Source organism: Telopea speciosissima, chromosome 2 (genome assembly GCF_018873765.1).
Source record: "Telopea speciosissima isolate NSW1024214 ecotype Mountain lineage chromosome 2, Tspe_v1, whole genome shotgun sequence".
Classification (NCBI taxonomy): Eukaryota; Viridiplantae; Streptophyta; class Magnoliopsida; order Proteales; family Proteaceae; genus Telopea; species Telopea speciosissima.
In genome coordinates this window covers 47,287,876-47,309,897 of record NC_057917.1, presented here as the reverse complement: position 1 = coordinate 47,309,897, position 22,022 = coordinate 47,287,876, and the positions used below count along the sequence as shown (strand labels likewise).

The 22,022-nt window shown below is 43.4% G+C and overlaps 2 protein-coding genes across 3 annotated transcripts in view; one reads left to right on the top strand and one right to left on the bottom strand.

Moving 5' to 3' along the window:
• LOC122649750 (D-lactate dehydrogenase [cytochrome], mitochondrial-like) overlaps nucleotides 1-18,254 on the top strand; it is a 69,248-nt gene extending 50,994 nt beyond the window's left edge. For both annotated transcript variants that reach the window (XM_043842990.1, XM_043842991.1), the window contains 2 exons: nucleotides 17,350-17,393; nucleotides 17,995-18,254. In XM_043842990.1, the coding sequence (XP_043698925.1) occupies nucleotides 17,350-17,393; nucleotides 17,995-18,114 (164 nt within the window). In that variant the 3' untranslated portion in view covers nucleotides 18,115-18,254. The remainder of the gene's footprint in view (nucleotides 1-17,349; nucleotides 17,394-17,994) is intronic.
• A 355-nt stretch (nucleotides 18,255-18,609) lies between these two features.
• LOC122650780 lies at nucleotides 18,610-19,809 on the bottom strand. The gene has a single exon (XM_043844163.1). It carries the CDS (start codon nucleotides 19,807-19,809, stop codon nucleotides 18,610-18,612), a length of 1,200 nt encoding a protein of 399 aa, XP_043700098.1.
• Nucleotides 19,810-22,022: the final 2,213 nt, after the last annotated feature.

The window sequence follows — 22,022 nt, the reverse complement described above, 5'->3', positions numbered from 1 at the left end:
TTATTCTCTCCACATCTATATTACTCAAATAACAACTCTTAACATATTACATCCAACCTCCCTAGGGAGGTAAAAGGTAAAAAGAAGAAAAAGAAGAAATTAAAAAATAAGGGAACTAGATAAGGTCCAGTTCCTAAAGTACCCCTAGGACATAAATTCCAATAACTCTAACACTCCCCCTCAAGCTGGAGAATAAATGTCATGCATTCCCAGCTTGCATAGGAGAGTACCAAACTGAAGAGAGGCAAGTGCCTTGGTGAAGATGTCTACCAATTGATCACTAGTCTTTACAAAAGGAGTACAAATGCAGCCAGAGTCTATCTTCTCCTTGATGAAGTGTCGATCAACTTCAATGTGCTTGGTTCTGTCATGTTGTACTAGATTGTGGGCAATACTGATGGCAGCCTTGTTGTCATAGTAGAGTCTCATAGGGCCTTCAGTGTCAAACCCCAGTTCCTGAACCAGTCTTTTCAACCATATGAGTTCACATACTCCATGAGCCATAGCTCTAAATTCTGCCTCGGCACTGGATCTAGCTACAACCGGCTCTTTTTTGCTTCTCCATGTAACCAAGTTACCTCCCACGAAGGTACAATAGCCGGAGGTAGACCTCCTTTCTGTGATGGATCCAGCCCAATCAACATCAGTAAAACCTTCCACTCTCAAGTGGTTGTGCCTGGGCACGACTTCAAATATCTAAGAATACGATACACAACATCTAAATGCCCACTCTTGGGGGCATGCATAAATTGGCTCACTACTCCCACTGCATAGGAAATATCTGGGCGTGTCATAGAAAGGTAAATAAGCTTCCCAACTAGCCTCTGGTACTTTCCCGCATCAACAAGAGAAGGACCACAAACTTCTCCTAGTTTGTGATTCTGCTCAATAGGAGAACTTGCTGGTTTGCAGCCTAACATTCCTGTCTCTATCAGCAAATCAAGCACAAACTTTCGTTGACATATGTTGATTCCTCTCTTGGTCCTTGATACTTCAATGCCTAAGAAATACTTCAAGGGACCCAGATCTTTGATTTCAAACTGTTTAGCCAAGTAGATTTTCAGTTTATTTATCTCAACCATATCATCTCCAATGACTACAATATCATCAATATAGACAATAAGGGCTGTAATGGTACCATTGCCCCGCTTGGTAAAGAGAGTGTGGTCAGCTTGACTCTGCGAATATCCATTCTTCAGAATAGCCTGTCAGAAGCATTCAAACCATGCCTTTGGTAACTGTTTGAGTCCATGTAGTGCCTTCTTGAGGAAGGTGTAGGAGACACACCTTCCCTTCAGCTGAAGGTATTTTGAAACTTAGTGGGGTTACATGTACACTTCCTCTTCCAAGTCACCATGAAGAAAGGCATTCTTCAAATCTAACTGATATAATGACCAATCTTTATTGGCAGCTAATGATAAAAAAACTCTTATATAGTTGTGCTTAGCCACAGGAGCAAATGTCTCCTGATAGTCAATCCCATAGACTTGATTATACCCCTTGGCTACCAACCTTGCTTTGTATCTCTCAACAGTACCATCAGATTTATACTTGATTATATAGACCCATCTGCATCCAACTGGGACACGTCCCTTAGGAAGATCTACCAATTGCCAAGTACCATTCTTTTCAAGAGCCATCATTTCCTCAGACATAGCTTGTCTCCACTTTGGGTCAGACATAGCATTAGTAACATTCCTGGGAATAGAAGCTGTAGAGAGAGCAGCAATAAAGGCAAGACCTGTAGGAGAAAGAGCATCTTAGGAAACAAACTGGGCTATAGGATTAGTACAAGCTCTTTTCCCCTTTCTAACAGCAATAGGAAGGTCTAAATCAGATGGAGGAGAAGGGATATCACCTGATTGAGGAGAATGAATCTCAGGATGTGGATCTGGATCCAAAGAGGACTCTTGGTAGGTCTTCTTTCCTTCATTATGCAAGCCTTCACCTCTCTTGTATTTAATGTGGTAATCCTTCTCCTTACCAGAACCATTGTCAACAACCAAATCTGTATTCACATCCACATCCACAGCCCTATGCTTTCCAATGTCAAGCATAAAGGGAGAGATAGATAAAGGATAATGAAGGAAATCAGCAGCCTGTTCACTTCCACAATTCTCCCCCTGAAGAGGATGCTGAGATGGTGCAAAGAAAGGAACAAACTCAAGGAAAGTGACATCTTTGGAGGTGAGGCACCTGCGGGAAGATGGGTGATAGCATTTGTAACCTTTGGTAATAGAAGAGTACCCAAGAAAGAGACAGTTGAGGGCTTTGGGATCAAGTTTAGTACAATGTGAGTTGTTAACATGCACATAACAAACACAGCCAAAGACTTTAGGAGGAAGAGAAAAAGCAGAAACCAGTGGAAATAAGATTTCTAAGGGAGATTTGAAATCAAGAAGTTTGGTAGGCATGCGGTTAATGAGAAAGGAAGCAGTGAGAAGAGCTGCAGACCAGAAGGTCTTGGGAACATGCATGCCAAACAAGAGACCATGGGTGACCTCCAATAAATGGCGATTTTTCCTCTCAGCAACCCCATTTTGTTGGGGTGTGTCAACACACGCAAGTTGATGGATAATGCCATTATTAGTGAAGAAAGCTTGGAGGCCACCAAACATGTATTCTACTCCTTTATCAGACCGAACAATTTTGATATGAGTATCAAACTGAGTAAGAATCATCTGAGAAAAATTCTGAAATGCATCACAAACATCACTTTTATGTTTTATGGGCAGCTAGAGTGGGCTGTTATTGAGATAAGGATCACTGGAGATGATCCACCTTCCTTTCTCGGTCTATTATCACATGTGATTTACATGTGATATGGATTGCTCTATCAAAATAAGAGAAACAATAAGAAGAGATGAGAACACAGAGTTTTATTATACTGGGCTCGTCTATAATCCAGATCTGCCTTCAAAGCTTACAAGACTTAGTATTTAAAGGGAAACCTCCGGACTTAACAACCACTGAAGTCCGATACAGCTTACAAGCAATACATAAAGTAATTCCACAAACAAAGTGACACGCAAACAAGCAATACATAAAGTAATTCCACAAACAAAGTGACACGCAGACAAGCAATACATAAAGTAATTCCACAAACGTCCATCAGTCTGTATCAAGGTCAGACGAAGAGTCATTCGGTGCATTGAACAAGTACTGGTCCACTTCGTGCTCAGCATGGTGCATCATGATGCGATGAATTAAAGGGTGTCTGAGAACCGTTTGATTTACATCCCATGCTGTAAAAGTAGTATTGATGAGGACAGCTGGTAAGGTGGCGGGGTCCACCTGGTTCTCTTGGCACATGGTTCTCATGAACGCTATCCATCCTTCTCGAGATTCGGCATCATCTTATCTTCTGTAAAAAAGATTGGCTGGGCTGGTACTCATGATGGAATAAGTGGGGTCATAAGCAATGAGGTGGTGATCCAATATTGGTGGTTGGACCAATGCAGGATGGATGTGATCCACGAGCCTATGAAAGAGAATGGTGACATAAAGTTGGTCGCTGGGTAGATCTGTCAGGATATTGATTTACTGGGGTATGGGGGCAAATAATTGAACGAATCTGACAAAGTGAGAGGGGACTGCGGGGCGAATGAATCGATGAGATTGGGATCTGGATGGTAACCGATATGTGGTGCTGGTTTGCCTGAGATAATGGAGTAGGCCAGGGGTAGAGAAACACATAGCAATTTTATGGACAACCAGAAGGTGCCAGAAAAATACTACGAATTCCTTTTGGAAATTGTAGAAGTAAGTCATGGTGAACAGGGTAAGGTATGGGTAGTCTGGGTGGCAAACTTGCCAATCATAGAGGAGTCCATATCGAGAGGTAAGGACAGCCAACATGTTTTGGTAGGTTTGGGTGCTATAGTTGGTCATGGCTCTTCCTGAAATATCTGAGTAGATTTCAGGGGGTAAGGAAGGAAGAAGGGAGAAAAGATCAGGTTCAGGAGGAGGCTGGGATGGGCCAGGGTCTTGAGGTGGTTGAGACGGGCCAGGGTCTGTAGGCCAGAGGGGCATACAAAGGATAGGTATAGAGGAATGGATAGGGATTTTGGTTCGGGATAAGAAATCTGCCAGAATATTCTCTTTTCCTTTGATGTGTTTAACCCGGAAAGACCATTGAGAGAACCATCGAGCCCATCGGAGAAGTTGCGGTTCTGGGAGGACCTTTTGCTTGAATTGTAACATTTGAGGGAAAGATGACATATCGATCTCTACTTGAAAAGTGTGGCCAATGAGATAAAACTGGAATATTTCAATGCCACGTCTTACTGCCAAGATCTCCTTGAAGGTGGAGTGATAATGCTGTTCTGATGGCTTGAATTGAGAGCTACGGTATCCACAAACTTTTCTATGGCCATGATTGTCTTCTTCAAGAAGAACTGCTGCCCATTGTTCATCGCTTGCATCTGTTTGAAGGATGCGCAAGCCATTGGTGGGGATATGCAGAGGTGGAAAGTGAACTGCAATCTGTTTAAGAGCTTGAACTGCCTAGGTATGCTCTGTGGACCATGGGGGAGGATTCTTCCTGAGAAGCTTGTTCAGGGGTCCAGTGTATTTTGTCTGGTGAGGGATGAACTCCGCCATATAATTTATAATACCCAAAAACTGCTGGAGTTGGGGTACAGTGAATGGTCCATTTGTGAACTGTAAGAGAGACTTGCCTATGTGAGGCTGGAGCTGATACTGGCCCTTGTGAATGGTTACACCAAGGAAATCCACAGTAGTAATGCCAATTTCCGTCTTCTTAGGAGAAAGCATGATCCCATGTTGAACAGTGAGTTCATAGAATTGAGAAAGGAGTTGCTGATGATCTTTATCAGTATTGGAGAATAAGAGAATGTCATCAATGTATATGAGAGCTTGTATCTGGATGGGAGCATAGATTTTCATCATAGCCTTCTGAAAAAGAGAAGGGGCAACCTAGAGACCAAAAGGCATGACATTCCAATGGAAATGGAAGCCAGGGATGCAAAATCCAGTTTTTGGCCGGTCTTCGGGTTGGATTCCCAATTGCCAAAAACCTGCTTTTAGATCAAATTTACTGAAGATTGTAGCTTCTGAGAGTTGTAGCATCAAAGCTGGTCTAGTAGGCAAGGGAAACTTATCATCCGCCAAAAAGGCATTAAGAGGCTGATAATTTATCACAAGACGCAACTTGCCACGAGTTTGTTCTGCTCTCTTATTGACATAAAATGCTTCACACGCCCATGGGGATGATGTGGGCTCAATCAGCCCTTGGGCTTGCAATAGTGTGACTTCTTCTTGGGCAAGAGCTAAATGATTGGGATTCATTCCAGAATGACTTGCTTTAGTTGGATTGGCATCCTCATTCTTTTTTAAGGGAAGGTGAATAAAGAATTGAGGATTTTGCCACAGAGGATGATCACACTTGATGATCACACATGTGAGAATCTGCACAACATTGAGATATCAATTGGTGCTTGATATCTTCCAAGGGGGTTAAGAGGAAAAGGTTGGGTATTGGGATCCAGGGAAGGAATTGCTTTTTGTAGGTGAGACCTTGTGAACTCCATTGGAGATTTGGGAACTTAGTGAGTAGGTCAAAACCAATAAGAGCATCTCTTCCTAGAAGAGAGGATCCCAAAACTCTATGGCTGACTGTCAAAGTAGGGAATATCTTGAACTTGAGGGGTGCTTTGGAAATAAGATCGACAACAAAGGTTTTGCCATCTGCAGCAATAAAATACTGCTTGTGTGGTTTCCAACAACCGGGAGGTAGAACATGGGGGGCTAGAATGGTCATGGTAGCACCTGTGTCAAAATAGCCTATGACCTTGACAGGGCGATCCCATGCAGTAGGGACAATATATAAGAGGGCTAAAGGGAGGGTAATTTTCTGGGTAACTGGATAGGATGGTATTGAGGACTGGTAAAGAGGGTAGACGGGTTCTAATCCGTCGGACTCGGTATCAAATTCAGATTCAGATTCGGAGGGGTAATCTTCTAGAGCAAAAAGGAGATCAGGAGAGAATTCTTTGTCAATAGAGTACAAAGATTCTATGTCAGCATCCTTATCATCCTTAGCATCAAACTGAGTCAGCATGTGCATGAGCTTGGCTTTCTTCTGTTTGTCTGGACAGTTCTTAGCAAAGTGGCCTTTCTTGCCACAGGAGAAGCATGTATCAGATGTTTTACCGCGAAATTTCTTTCTTTTGAAATAGCGGTATCGCTTGCCGTCGGGATGACCTGAAATGCTTGGGATAATTTGGCCAATGGTTGGGAAGACGAGTGCGGTGAGACTTCTTCTTGGTAGGGCAGTGGCAAGATTGGTCTTTGCACTTGATCTTCAGGTAGGAATTATTACAAGTGTCCTTCAACTTCTTAGTGGTTTTCTCCCAAGTCTTAAAGAATTGCTACTGATTACACAAACGCTGGAGAGCAGTTTGGATTTCTTGATAAAGCCTTCCAAGAGTCACCTGATGTAGTTGTAGGCCTTGAGTGTGCAAATGTTTAATGGCATCATTTCCCAATGGTCCGGGAAAAGAGTTGAGGAAGACATGTTTCATATTCACATCATCTATGCCGCCAAGAATATAAAAGTGGTCCATCATGCGTGTAAAATGTTTCTCCAAGTCAGAATGCTGGAAAGAGCAGCACTTCATCGTGAAATATTCTTCATGGGCCTTGACTCGATCATTCTCAAGTGGACCAATAAATTCATTGTCCAGTTGGAGAACAAATTCATTAATTCCCAGTTGGACCCACTGCATCTGTCTATAGGGACCTAAGGCCATGTACCATTCGCGAAGAGTACCATGAGTTCTTGCAAGGAACTTGGTGATGACTACTCGAGGGGTCATGCCTTCCTGGAGTAATTCTGCTGTTAACCAGGCATGAAATTCTGAAATCTTGTTAGGCCACATGTAGAAAGGGATTCCATCAAAAGTGAATAGCTGTTTGGGGTCCTGATTCTGAAATGGCTGGAATTCTGGTAATGGAGCCTGGAAAGGCGGGGCATTTTCACCAACATGCTCTTCTTCTTCAGATAAGACTTCCGTGACACCTGTTGTATTTGGCTATTCCTGGGGTGAGTTGGTGGCAAAAACCGGATGAATGTCATCGTCATTCTCAGGACATGAGTCTGCAGTGACAAAATGATCTGTAGTCGGAGCTTTAAGAGAAAGAACCGGAACTGTTTGTCGGGATTCCAAATAGAGCTTTTGAAGGAAGGTACTGGGAGAGTTCGGGTTTGTAGCCTGGAATAAAGGAGAACAAGCTGGTTGAGTTGAAGAAGGTTTGGTAATTGGGGGTACATTAGGGGACAAAGCTTGGTCTTCAGGGACTTGGATGAACAGGTTGGAAGGTGGGTTGGGAGTAAGACTGGTAAGACTGAAGAGGATAAGATTGGTGAGGTTGATATTCCAATCTGGTGCTAGGCTGGTGATGAAGTGAGGGCGAAGACATTGATGACTATGAACCGGAAGATGGCTTAGGGGACTTTCGCTGACCAAGCCGTCTTTGATCCTGTCGCAGTTCTTGTTACTCTTTAAACATCTCTGTAGGAAAACTATGGTGGGTGTGTGTGGAAGACACACCATATTCAAGGACGGGGGGAAAATCTGGATAGTACGGGACAGGGGATGGTGAAGACTGGAATGGCACATGTGATTTACCTGTGATATGGACTGCTCTTAAACAAGGAAACCCAATATTGGGCCGAATACAAGGCTTTGGCAGATGCATCAGCTAAGTTGATTTGGCTGGAATCGCTACTTATTGAACTTGGTCGTCCGTTATTTGGCACACCTATTCTCTGGTGTGACAACTTGGGTGCCACATATTTGTCCGCCAACCCAGTATTTCATGCCAGGACAAAGCATGTTGAAGTCGACTTCTATTTTGTTCGTGATTGGGTCACCAAGAAGCAGTTACAAGTCCAGCTTATCTCTTCTCAAGATCAACTCGCTGACACACTGACAAAACCGCTGGCCAACTCCCGTTTTGAGGGTCTATGTGACAAGCTGAAGATTCGGTTGCCTGATTCTCCAACTTAAGGGGGTGTATTGAGAGAAAAATCACTGGAGATGATTCACCTTCCTTTCTCGGTCTATTATCACATGTGATTTACATATGATATGGATTGCTCTATCTATGGCAACCAAATATTGATCGCGGTCTATTATCACATGTGATTTACATGTGATATGGACTGCTCTATCTATGGAAACCAAATATTGATCGGCTGTGGTGATTATAGCTTTGTATCTCTTTGTATCACCCAATATTGGGTTTCCTTGTTTAAGAGATCTAGAATCTCATTGTGTACCTTTTTTTTTTTTTTGGTGAATAAATAATGTATTTCCAAAGCCCGAGGGGGGCGAGGAGAAGAGAAAAAAGGGGGGGGGGGGGGAATATACAAAGGGAGGAGAGGGGGATGGGGAAGCGAACCAGCTAGCAGGTTCTCAAAATAGAGCTATCTAAACCCCAGGACACAATAATATGCTTGTTCCTTGGGGAATCCGGAAGGGCCTTCATAGGCAAAACACCAAGTTTGGAGGAAACATAAAAAAATATGGCTTTCCAAATCAAGTCGAACAAACGAGAATTGGAGGTCCATCTCCTAAGGTTTCTTTCCATCCAAATGTGATACAGGACTGCACCAAACACAAGCTTGCCAATAGTGTCGCATATAGTGTGCCCAAGAAAAGTCATGTCCAGCCAAAGTCACTCTCTAGCAAAGGGGAGGGGTCTCCTTCTGCGAGGGCATATAAAAGAAAGGGCTTTTTTCCAGATGGTAGAAGAGAAAGGGCAGTCAAAGAAGAGGTGTTCAGTGTCTTCATGGCCGGTCCAGCAAAAGATACAAGAGGGGGGAATTGGGATTCTTCTGTGGAGAAGGAAATCTTGGGTTGGGAGGCAAAGGTTGAGGGTTCTCCAGGCTAGGAAGCTATGGCAAGGGATGTGGCCTTTGAACCAGACTAGCTTGTTCCAAATGACAGACGGGGCTTGGGATCTAGCTAGGTTCCAAGCAGAACTGAAACTGAAGAGGCCATTAGGAGAGGGAAGCCAAATGATCTTGTCCGCATGGGTTGGAGGGGGGGGAAGGGGGGGAAATTCCAAATCTGGGAGAGGGTGGGGGGACAAGGGGAGGGGGGGTCCAAGTGCCATGGGGCAATGATAACTGAAAGAGGAGCGGACTTGGGAATGCCGGAGGTGTAAACTGCTCTTGCACCAAGGAAGCTATAAAGGACACCGTTGGGGTGCCAGGGGTCAAGCTAGAGGGAGATAGAGGATCCATCAGAGATAGAGCAGGAGGTGGCTCTAAGAGCCAGAGTGCCATTGTGTACCTTGTATATATATACCTATGGGATTCATGAATAAACTAAGGGAATATTATTCACTCTCATAGCTGTGAATCAACCAAACCAAGTCCAGATGTACCCGAATCAACCATATTGTATGGGAAACAACACTTAACCATAAACCAGATTTCCAACAGCAAGTGGGGAGTACACACTCAACCCAAATAGAGGATTCCAATACAAAACAAAAATTCCAGCAAGGAAGAAAACAAGTACCAGCTGGACAAAGCTTTACCCTAATACTCTCCAAGGAGTAAAAACAGCTTACACAAGCTCCAAGACTTCAAATACAGGTATTCATAATCACCCCTCAGCCAAACCATCAATAGAGAACACTAGAGGCAGAAGTAGGACCCTTGTACGATCCTATTGAGTTACTCCAAGCCCCAAACACATGCCAAGAGATGGAGAAGCAGAACCTGCAACTTGTAGCTGGTGGTAACCCTAGCTGAGACTGGGTGAGCTTCAAAACAGCATGAGAGCTTCAACACAGCTCAAATAACACTTGCAAACACTTGAATAGGTTATATTGAACCTATTTCATGCTTCTTTAACAGCTTTCTTACATAGGAGTCTTCTCCTTGAAATCCTTTGTGAACTAGGATCTCAAAGAGTAGAAAAAGAATAGAAGAGAGGAGCAGAAAATGATTCTCAAACCTAAAGCTCTGAGTCCAAGTTAGATTTTAGGTTTAGGAAAGTAAGTAAGAGAAGGAGAGGATGTTGGAGGAGGAAGAAGAAGATGAGAGAGAGGATTCGGTTGTAATATGTTGTGTGTGAGATTATTCTCTCCACACCTATATTACTCAAATTACAACTCTTAACATATTACATCCAATCTCCCTAGGGAGGTAAAAGGTAAAAAGAAGAAAAAGAAGAAGTTACATAATAAGGGAACTAGATAAGGTCCACTTCCTAAAGTACCCCTAGGACATAAATCCAATAACTCTAACATGGGGTCTACCTTAGACTATCCAATCATTCAGCTCTAATTCTGATCCTCTCAACATGGCATCAGAGCAGGTTTTGAATTAGGGCTCTCCACTTCTCCACTCTCAATCACCTCTTTCTCTCTTCTCTCTCTCGATCTCACCTTCCACTCCTTTTTTCTATTTTGTTCCTTATTATTCCATAGGGCAGCACTGATGAGGTGATCTATAGATCTAGTTGCTGCCCTCCTTCACCTCATTCCTTGCTATTACAAATCTGATCAATAAAGACTTGCTCTCTGCCTGCGAAATTTGAAGACTTTTTTTTTTGGATTGATTCAATCTCAATTACAAAGAAACACTCCAACCTTATTGAAGATCAAGACATGTAGCAGTTTCTAAGCCAAGCCTCTATCTCCAGCCAGCAATTTTGAAGACTTCCTCCTTGATCGATTTTTTTTCAGGTTTTCCCAAAACCCTACAAATATCGATCTCTGGGGTACTGCTCTCTGTTAGTGCTGATTTTTTAAAGGGTGATTCAGCAGTTCCCCAAGCCCACTCGATCCCAATTTCAGCTTCATCCAGTGATTTTTGGTGCTGTTTTTTCCCTCAATCGATCTCAACACAATCATGGTTTTTCTCACAACCCTGAAAAAGTCGATCTCAGGGATTTACCTTTCTATTGCTGCTGATCTTTGGAGACACATCTGATTATCTTTCACAGAGCCTCTCCTCTTTTTTTTGGACATTATATTGGAGTATTTTGTGGGTTTCTCATCACCACAGCCCCTCTCTGCGATTTGGGCTTCTCTGCTGCAATTATGGGTGACTCGGTTACTCCGACTGCTACTTTTGTTGGTGATCGCCAAGGAAAATCAGATTTTCATACCTTTCCTCCTAATCCAATCAAACTAGATGGTTCTAATTACTTGCGTTGGTCTCAGTCTGCTTCCTTCGCCATTGTTGGCTGTGGCCTTACTAGTCATATTAATGGCACCAGTATTATGCCACCTGAGGCTGGTCATGCTCAAGACAGATGGCTTGCCAACACTGGGGTGCTCATGTCCTACCTCATTGGTTCCATGACTTCAGACCTTGCGCATGGGTTTCTTCTCTTTAACATAGCCTCTCAAATTTGGGCTGTTTGCAAAGAGACTTACGGGTAGCTTGGCAATGATGCCCAGGTATATGAACGCAGGAAGAAGGTCCTTCACACTACTCAGGGAGAATTATCTGTCTCCAAATACTATGCTACTTTGCGCAGCCTTTGGTAGCAATTGGACCACTTCTCTGATTATCACCCTACTATAGCTACTAACAGATTTTTTAGTTGGTTTGAATGTGGAGTATGACCAGATTCGTGTTCAAGTGTTGGGCCATAAACCTTTTCCAACACTTGAACAATCCTATGCCTTGGTCTCCTTTGAGGAAAACCATAGGGCTGCTATGTTGCACCCTCCTATTACTGACAGATCAGCCCTCCAGACTACTGCCCCAGCTACTATTGCACCTGTTGGCACTCCTTCTCCTGGTAATTCTACTACTGGCACTGTTGTTTGTGAGTATTGTCACAAACCTTACCACACCAAAGAGAAGTGCTGGAAACTTTATGGGAAACCGGCTGACTTTGAAGCTAAGAGGGCTGCCAAGAAAAGTATTTTGGGGGGGAGGTTTGCTCTAACTGATAGGGAGGATGTCCTGATTTGGTCCCCCTTGAGTAATGGGAGATTTACCACCAAGTCTGTGTGGAATGAGATTCGGACAGCCTCACCGATGGTGGCTTATGCGAAATGGATATGCAACGCTTCTGTTCCGGTAAAAATTGCAATCTTCTCTTGGCAGCTTTCGAACAGCAGGATCCCTATGGACGAGACGCTTATGTCGGTAGGAATACCTTTAGCCTCAAAATGTAATTGTTGTGGTAATCCTCGTTGCGAAACGACGGATCACTGTCTGCTTTGTGGAAGTACAGCGGCCAAGGTATAGGACTACTTTGAGCTTGTTTTCGACATCCACTCTACTCCCACTCAGAATATCAGAGGGCGCATAGGGCAGTGGCAGGGCTTAGCAGGGTGCAGCTCCCTTAGCACTTATATCATAGGTGTTCTACCGTCCTTGGTAGTTTGGGAGCTATGGAAGGAGAGGAATAACAGAAGGCATGGGGAAGGCAGCCACGTTGCGAGCTCCATCATAGCAACCATTAAAACCTGGGTGAAAGACATGCACATCCCCCCCAAGGTAGGGCGGTCAAGGTCTTGGAGAGAGGATCTAATTCTGCAGTGCTTTGGGCTGGCGCCTGCGGCCCCCAAAGTGAATCGCCCGATGGCAGTTTATTGGTGCCCTCCATTTGCATCGGTGAAACTCAATGTAGATGGGGCTTGTAGGGGCAACCCGGGCGTAGGAGGAGGTGGAGGGGTCATAAAGGACCTAAATGGGATGGTCCTTGCTGCTTTCTCAAATCACTATGGGGCCTGTACAAACTCGATTGCCGAGCTACGTGCATTGAGAGATGGTCTAGGGCTTTGTCGCGATCTGGGGTTCATGGATGTAACAGTTAACGTGGACTCTGCCTCCACGGCCAGGATGGTGTGTCAGGGGCGCTACAACCTATGGAAAGGCTGGTACTGGTTCCAGGAGATCTTGTCTCTCGTTTCATCAACCCGAGCCTGTCTCGTTTGCCTATCGGGAAAGTAATAGAGCGGCAGATTGGTTAGCCAACATGGCCTGCGATACTGGGTCTTCGGTAACCTTTCAGCAAGATGGTTTACCTACAGGTATGTTTCAGGTTATCCTCTGTGAGGACAAGGAGGGTCTTCCGGTTCTCAGAAAGTAGGGTAGGCCTTCTTTCCTTGTCGGTCGTTTTGTGGAGAAGCCCTGTGAGAGCATCTCTGTGGGTTAGGGGTAAGGTGGAATGCCCCCCCCCCCCCGTGTATGCTCTTATTCTTTTATTCATTATTAATAAAATCCTAGGGGCTGTCCTGGGTCCCAGTTAAGTTCGGGGTAAAAAAAAAAAAAATTGCTGCCAAGAAAAAGCCAAAGAACAAAGCTCATCAGACTGAGTTTGTTACCACAACCCCTGTTACTAACGCTGGTATATCCTAGGATGATCTATAGGCATTCCTACGTGTGCTAAGGTCTTCTGCTACTGCTGCCCTTATTGCATCTACTACTACTTCCAATTCTTCTGCTCCTTCAGGTTCACACTTTGCCCGGTCAAGTATTCCATTTGGTGGTTACTGTGCTTCTGTAGCTTCCCATCCTTGGATCATAGATTCTGGAGCTACAGGTCACATGACCGGTTCCTCTAGTCTGTTCCATCGTTATTCTCCCACTTCTGAGAAAGACAAGGTCAAAGTAGCTGATGGTTTCCTTTCTTCCATATTTGAAAAAGGAATTATCAACTGCACTTCCTCTCTTCCTTTGTCCTCTGTTTTACATATTCCTAATTTACTACTAACCTTCTTTCTATTAGTAGTATTACTCGTGATCTTAATTGCAAAATAACTTTGTTTCTTTCCCATTGAGTTTTTCAGGATCTGGGCTCTGGGAAGACGATTGGATTGGGTAAAGTACACGGTGGATTATACCTGCTTAAATATGGTCGTCCCTCTCCACCACCATTACCTTCTCTGCTACACCAGAACTCCTTGGTCTCTTCTGAACTTTACCAATGATACTCTAGATTAGGTCACCCTCTATTAGGAGTTTTAGCACATTTATTTCCTAGTTTGGTCACTCACTGTAATAAGGATGATTTTTTTGCAAGGCTTGTGTTCTGGCCAAACAGACATGTTCAACTTATTCTTTATCAAATAAAAGGAGTTCTTATTTTCAATTGGTGCATTCTGATGTTTGAGGCCCTAGTCGTAAAACAACTCTTTCTGGTCATCATTGGTTTGTTTCTTTTATTAACTGTTACTCTAGGAACACGTGGGTGTATCTTTTACACAAAAATCAGGTTTTTGAATGTTTTCGGCATTTTCATAAAATGGTCCAAACTCAGTTCCAGGCTACTCTCAAAATATTGAGAAGTGATAATGGAATAAAGTATAAAGAATCTCAATTTCAAAAATACCTAGTTGACCATGGCATTGTTCACTAGACTAGTTGTGTTGATACCCCTGCCCAGAATGGTGTGGCTGAAAGAAAAACCGCCACTTATTAGAACTGGCCAGAGCTTTGATGTTTGCTAGACATGTTCCCTCTCAATATTGGGGAGATGCTGTCCTCACTGTAGCCTATCTCATCAATAGATTACCTTCTCGGGTTCTTGACTCCCGTAGTCCAGCTGAAGTTTTAATGGGGAATTCCTCCTTTGTTATGTCTCCCAAAGTGTTTGGTTGTGTGCGTTATGCTAGAGATACCAAATCTCCAGGCAAACTTGAACCTCGAGGGTTACGTTGTATTTTCTTGGGTTATTCTCCAACCCAGAAGGGTTATAAGTGTTACCATCCCCCTTCCCACCGTACTTCGGTCAGTATGGATGTTATTTTTCATAAAACCCTTTCCTATTATTTTTCTCCACCTCTTCAGGGGGAGAGTTCTAGTAAAGATGTGTTGTCTTTTGAGGTTCTTCCTCTTGAGGTTCCTCCTCTTTTACCCCCTACGGTTGCTGTCCAGCCCCCTACGACTGCTGCCCAGCCTCCTGTGGCTGCTGCCCAGACTCCTCTGGCTGTTCTCCCCTCATCTGAAGGAATCCTTTACAGGGGGAGGCCATGGAAAATAGTGTTGTTGATGTTACTATTTAGGGAGAGCTGACTCCTGTCCAGAGAACTATTGGTGAATTTCAGAAGAGGATTGACAACTCCAATATGATCACCTATAAAAAGGGAGGCACCAAAAGGGGCCAGCTTCAATCCACTGTAGCACCAATACCCATCCAGTTGCCGGCTCAAGATTCAGATCCTTTCTCTCCTGGTAAGCCCTCTTCTTCCAACCTACCTATTGCTCATCGCAAAGGTACTAGGACTTGTACTCTACATCCCATATCCCGCTTTGTTTCTTATAGTTCTCTTTCTCCTTCCTTTCATGCATTTGTATCCTCTCTTTCTTCTGTTTCAGTTCCTAAAATTGGCAGGAAGCATCTACAAGTGGAAAGTGGAAAGCAGCAATATTGGAAGAAATGAGAGCATTTAAAAAAAATAATACGTGGGATCTTGTGACTCTTCCTCCAGGGAAAAAACCAGTAGGATGTAAATGGGTGTTTGTGGTCAAACAGAAGGCAGATGGAATAGTGGATCGATACAAGGCACGTTTGGTTGCAAAGGGCTTTACTCAGACGTATGGAGTTGACTACCAGGAGACCTTTGCACTAGTAGTAAAACTCAACACAGTAAGGGTATTGTTATCTTGTGCTGTGAATCTTGGCTGGGATCTTTAGCAATTGGATGTAAAGAATGCCTTCCTCCATGGGAAGCTAGAGGAAGAGATCTATATGGACATGCGACCAGGTTTCTCTGATAGTACTATCAGGGGCAAAGTTTGTAAATTGAAGTGTGCTCTCTATGGGTTGAAGCAGTCACCTAGAGTTTGGTTCGACAGGTTTCACAAGGCTATTATTTTTGTGGGATACAAGCAAAGCAATGCTGATCACACCTTGTTCAAAAAACGTATTGGTGATAAGGTAACTATCCTCATAGTCTATGTTGATGATATTGTGGTGACCGGAAATGATGGTGATGAGATCAACAAGTTGAAGATCTTCCTTGGCCATGAATTTGAAATAAAGGATCTGGGAACTCTAAAATACTTTCTAGGGATAGAGGTTGCTCGATCTTCAAAGGGCATCTTTCTTTCTCAAAGAAAATATATCCTAGATCTGTTGTCTGAGACTGGGTTGCTAGGTTGTCATCCTTCAAATACTCCTATGAAGCTACTGCTAGACTTAAGGAGAAAGAAGGTGAACCTGTTGACAAAGGTCGTTATCAACGATTAGTGGGCAAACTAATCTACCTCTCGCACACACGACCAGACATAGCCATTGCTGTAAGTTTGGTGAGCCAGTTTATGCATAATTCTTATTCCTCTCACATGGAGGCAGTCCTTCGCATCTTGCGATATTTGAAGTCTACTCCAGGAAAAAGAATCATTTTATCTCCCAATGGTCATCTAAAGGTTGAAGCTTATACTGATGCCGATTGGGCAGGCTCTACTGTTAGAAAATCCATTTCTGGCTATTGTTCTTTTGTGGGTGGAAACCTTGTCACATGGCGTAGCAAGAAGCAGAATGTTGTGGCAAGGTCCAGTGTTGAAACAGAGTTCCGTGCAATGGCACAAGGAATCTGTGAACTTTTGTGGCTTAGAGGATTGTTGCAGGATATTGGTGTTGCTGTCCATCTTCCCATGATGCTTTATTGTGATAATAAAGCAGCCATTAGCATTGCTTATAACCTTGTCTAGCATGATCATACTAAGCATGTGGAGGTTAACCGATATTTCATCAAGGAGAAGCTTGAAGCTGGACTCATCTGTGTTCCCTTTGTGAAGTCTGCTGATTAGTTAGCCAATGTGTTCAATAAGGGGCTAAGTGGCAACGTGTTTCTTCCTATCTTAGTCAAGTTGGGGCATGCACGACATATATGCTCCAACTTGAGGGGGAGTGTTGGATTTTATGGGCCAGAATACCGTGGGGGGTATTCTGAACTTTTTACTGTTTTATTTCATGTACAACCATGCCGGCTATGATAGGGACAATTCTAGTAATTTTCATTCATTATTATAAATATATGGCTTGGGGTCTACCTTAGACTATCCAAGCATTCAGCTCTCAACACAACCCATTGCCTATGCATATTGTAAACTGGCAATAGTTTCACTCATGTGGTTCTTGTTTCTATATGTGTGTGTACAACATTGTAATTTCTTAAAAACATTCTTAGCATGTGAGCCAATTGCTTATGTTACAATAAGCTAGTGGTAGGAATAGGATTTTTTCAGTGATGTTATTGTATATTTAAAACAACAATCATTGCTCTACTGCTCCTTTATTGCAGTGTGTATGAGCATAGTTCAAAATCCTTCATTTATGATGTCTTTAATGTTTACATATTATAATAAGCTCCTTTTGTGCTTTTATAATTGAACAGGAACATGTACAGGGGAACATGGAGTTGGCACTGGGAAAATGAAGGTATATCTTTTCTTTCATACATCAGTTGGGTGCCATTTTGTGCAATAATCCTGGTGCACACCCTGAGGGAGCCCATAAACCACAATAGTAAACATTATCATGATGATTTCTTCCTAAACAGCATCAAGCACTTATACCAAGAAATTCATATTCCTTTTCCTTGACTTTCGCTTTTACCACATCGAATTGATCTCCAAACTGCAATACAAATGCATAGATGAGCCATGTTCTTCTCATGTTTATTTCATGTAGCTTTCTTTGGGATGTGTATGAAAAACTTTTCAAACTTTAGCATCGAAGAAAGGGGACTAAAAGAATAAAATAGATATTTTACCTTTATGTTTACCATATGCATCAGTAGAATACTATCCCTTGTAATACCCGGCATTCTGATATGGATTAAAACCTTTTTCTTTCTTTTTTTTGTTTTTTTTTTTTTTGGGGGGGGGATGGTGGTGGTGGTGGGGGGAGTACTCTGATACTCTTATTCCTGCACAAGTTAAATATATATGCTTTTCTGAGAAATTGGGTCCTTTTCTAGTGGCAGTTTTTAATTCAATGAAATAGCCATTGACCAAATGGAATTTCTTTGTTTTTTCAGTACCTTGAAAAGGAACTTGGAATAGAGGCTTTGAGGACAATGAAAAGAATAAAGGCAGCCTTGGATCCCAACAATATCATGAATCCAGGAAAACTGATTCCTCCTCATGTTTGTTTCTAAGCTATATTCATATTCAGATTGTAGAACTGCATGTTGTCCTATATTAGCCGAGAAGTCTGTAATAATAGTAAATCATACTTTATATTTTGGATTAGAAAATCATGAGAACCAATGTGACTTTAGCTGTTTTACTTCGATCATCCCAAATAACGCCCTTTTTTGGCTTTATTATCTGAGGTTTCTGTATTTTCTTTTTGCCTTTTTCTGTTGGCTTTCATAACCAGTTATATGAAGAAAATCTATTTTGGAACTTATCAATAAGAAAACCCTAATTTCTCTTTTAGGTGTGAAAGGTGTGGTATAGGGTTGGTCCCAGTGGGATAGAAGATGTCCTTGGATCTGAACATCTAATGATCCAGTTGTCATGGGCATGTCTATGGATTGGAAGGCTGGGAAAGTGGGAAGATCTCACAAACCAGAACTGACTGTTAATATGATCCCAACCAGTCAGTCATTCTAATTCTATTGGAAATCTTTTTTTGGTAAGCAGACATTTTATTCCAAAGGACAAGCAAAGCTCAAGGACTCCTGATTACAAAGATTCAAGAGCCAAGGATTGGAAAGAGGCCATATTGTCCGGCTTGTGGCAGACAAGGCCTTCCTGGCTAGGTGATGAGCAATTACATTGACATCCCTAGAAATGTTAACAAAACTACAGCTGGAAAAGCTTTCCGCTAGCCGAAGTATGTCATGGATAACACCATCAAGGTCTAGAGGGTGAGAATTGCCTCCAATGAGAATACTGATCAGGTTGGAGCAGTCAGATTCCACAATGAATAGGGGGATATTAGCCTGGTTTGCCCAATATAAGCCCGCTCTAACTGCCAATGCTTCTCCGAGCAGAGCATTAGAAATGAAGATTGGCTCTGAACAAGCAGTTAATGTAGAGCCATTATGATCACGGGCGATGAATCCCAACCCACCAGCCGTGGAATCAAGAGGGAGGGCTGCGTCGCAGTTGATCTTGATGTAGTCCGTTGGAGGGCATTGCCAGCCCTCTGCGATCTCCAAGGTGGAAGGGAGATGTTGGGTCACTGGCTCTGTAGGACCTTTGCCTGTAGTTGAAATGTCCCAAAATTCTTGAAAGGCTGATTGGGCTCGAGAGATGACCTCTTCAGGGGACCAACCAATACCAGTAAAGGTAATGTGGTTTCTAGCCAACCAGATATGCCAGCAAACAAAGGACACCAAACAAAGAACTTCTTTACCTCGATCTTTAGAGGGAAATGGAAACTTATCCCATCCAGTGAGAAGACCTGCAAGAGAAGGTTGGATGTTGGAAACCAGGAAGCTGAGATTGGACCCGAACCACACTGCTCTGGGGAAAGGGCATTCGAACAGTAGGTGATCACAAGTTTCCAAATTGTATCCACATAGACAACAGCCAGGGTCAATAGAAATATTCCTCCGAGCTAGATTGTCTCCACAAGCGATTCCATCTACATAGATGCGCCAGAGAAAGTTCTTAATCTTCGGCAGTGTTGTGGAGTGCCATATCCTTTTCCAAACACTGGTTGGGACATCTTCCCACTTATGACGGTTTGAAGAAGAGGCATGCCCGGTCGCAAGGTAGTCCCTCAGGTTCAGCAACAAATGGTATGTAGACTTAGTGGAGAAAATTCCTTTTGAAGCAGCTCCCCAAACCTGTTTATCTAAGCAGGGGAACAAAGGAAGCTTGATTTGTCGGATGGCCATTCGGTCAGTGGGGTGAAAAAATCTGATCAGCAGGTCCTCCTTCCAGATATGATTGTCATGATCGATTAGTTCAGACACCTTTGTAAGTGCACAGCCATCGGGCCTAGCATGGAGAATGCGAAAGGTTGGAGAGGTTGGAACCCAATTATCAGCCCAGATGTCCACCTTGTCCCCAGTTTAATCTGCCACAGGAGACCATCTTTGAGCACCTCTCGACCCACTAACAAACTTCGCCAAGCCCAGGAAGGGTTGTTGCCACAAGCAGCAATAAGAAACTCCGAACGAAGGAAATAGATGGCCTTGATGAGCTTCGCCCAAAGGGAGTCAGGATCAGCCCATAGGGGCCAAGCAACCTTACAAAGGAGTGCCCTATTGTGGAGAGTTGGATCTCTAATACCCAAACCACCACGCTCCTTGGATTGGCATAGTCTGGACCACAAAATCTTCTGGATCCTATTTTCATTCTCTTTTTGGCCCCAGACACAATTAGCCATAGCCTTGCGCACCTCATTATGATGGAGACTTGGGAGGGTGAAATGTGCCGCTGCATAACTGGATAAGGAGCAGGCCACAGATTTAATGAGAGTAACTCTACCTTCTGGGGAAAGCAGCTGATTCTTCCACCCTTGGATGCGTTTACACGTTTTAGAAGTCAACTCCTTGAAGACCGCGACTTTAGAAACCCCAATCTCGGATGGTAGCCTGAGGTACTTGGTAGGACCATCCCCATATCGAACCTTCAAAATCCGAGAGAACCAGGCCTTAAACCTTCTTGGGGTGTTTGGACTAAAAGTGGGAGAGGACTTGTGTAGGATGATCGCTTGGCCGCTGGCACGACAATAGATGTCCAAGCACTCCTTTAGCGCAGAGTTATGCCGAAGATTCACCTCTGAGAAGAGAAGGCAATCATCAGCGAATAGAAGGTGGGAGACTGTGGGCGCCTTGTTCTTCACTCTAATACCCTGAATGAGGCCCGAGGATGCTGCTTCACTGATGATAGATGTCAGAACCTGAGAACACAAAATGAAGATAAAGGGGGATAGGGGGTCCCCTTGACGGATACCCCTAGAAGGTACAAAGGACCCTCTCTCGGAACCATTAACTAACAGGGAGTAAGAAACCGATGTAGTACATTGCATAATTAAATCCACCCATCGATTACAAAAGCCTAGCTTAAGTAAGGTAGCCTTAATGAAAGGCCACTCAAGCCTATCATAAGCCTTTTTCATATCAAGCTTGAGGGCTAATAATTTTTTCTTCCCCTTTTTCCTATGCTTAATATAGTGGAATAGTTCATGAGCCATAAATACATTATCAAAAATAGCACGATCAGGGACAAAAGCCGATTGAAAGGGGGAAATAATACCTTGGAGAGAGTCTTTAAGCCGGTTAGCCATGATCTTAGAGATGATCTTCACCACCACTCCACAAACTGATCGGTCGAAATTGTTCAGCCAATTCCGGAGAAGCATTCTTTGGTATAAGACACACAAAAGTCTTGTTGAGTGAAGAAGGTAAAGCACCGGTAGCAAAGAATTCAGCAATAAATTGATGAACTTCCCCTCTTGTTATAGTCCAAAACTGCTGGTAGAACAAAGGGGGGAATCCGTCCGGGCCCGGGGCTTTAAGAGATCCCATACCCCGTAGAGCCTGTAGAACCTCGTCCTCTGAAGGAATAGTGCATAGACTCTCATTAAGCTCAGCAGGAATAATGGGTTGAATGTGAATTAAGGCCTGGTTAATGGCACCTAAATCCACTCCCTCAGATGTCATCGCTCCCTTGAAATGATGCAGCAGCTCACTATAAACCTCCTCAACAGATTGAGACCATTCCCCATTCTCCAATCGTAGCTTCAGGATTCGATTCCTCTGCCTTCGTTGAATGGTAGTAGCATGAAAGAAAGCAGAGTTGCGATCCCCTTCTTGGATCCAATCAACTATAGATTTTTGGCCCCACAGCAGTTCTTCCCTAACCAGCTCTTCTTCTAACTGTTCCACTAGTTGCCTTTCACAATGTTGTCTCTGGTCCGAGACGGGTTGTCCTTGAATGACTAGTAATTGATGCTTAAGGGCTGCAATCTTGACTTGGATGTTACCAAAACTCTCTTTGTCCACTTTTGCAGGGCCACTTTACACTCCTGCTTCTGAATGAGAGTTTGAGCTGCTGAACCATTATGAATGGAAGACCAGGCCTTAGTAACAACTTCCTTGCA

Excerpts from the sequence above, each read along its gene's own strand:
- LOC122650780 (XM_043844163.1), bottom strand. The coding sequence starts at position 19,809 with ATGGCCATCCGACAAATCAAGCTTCCTTTGTTCCCCTGCTTAGATAAA.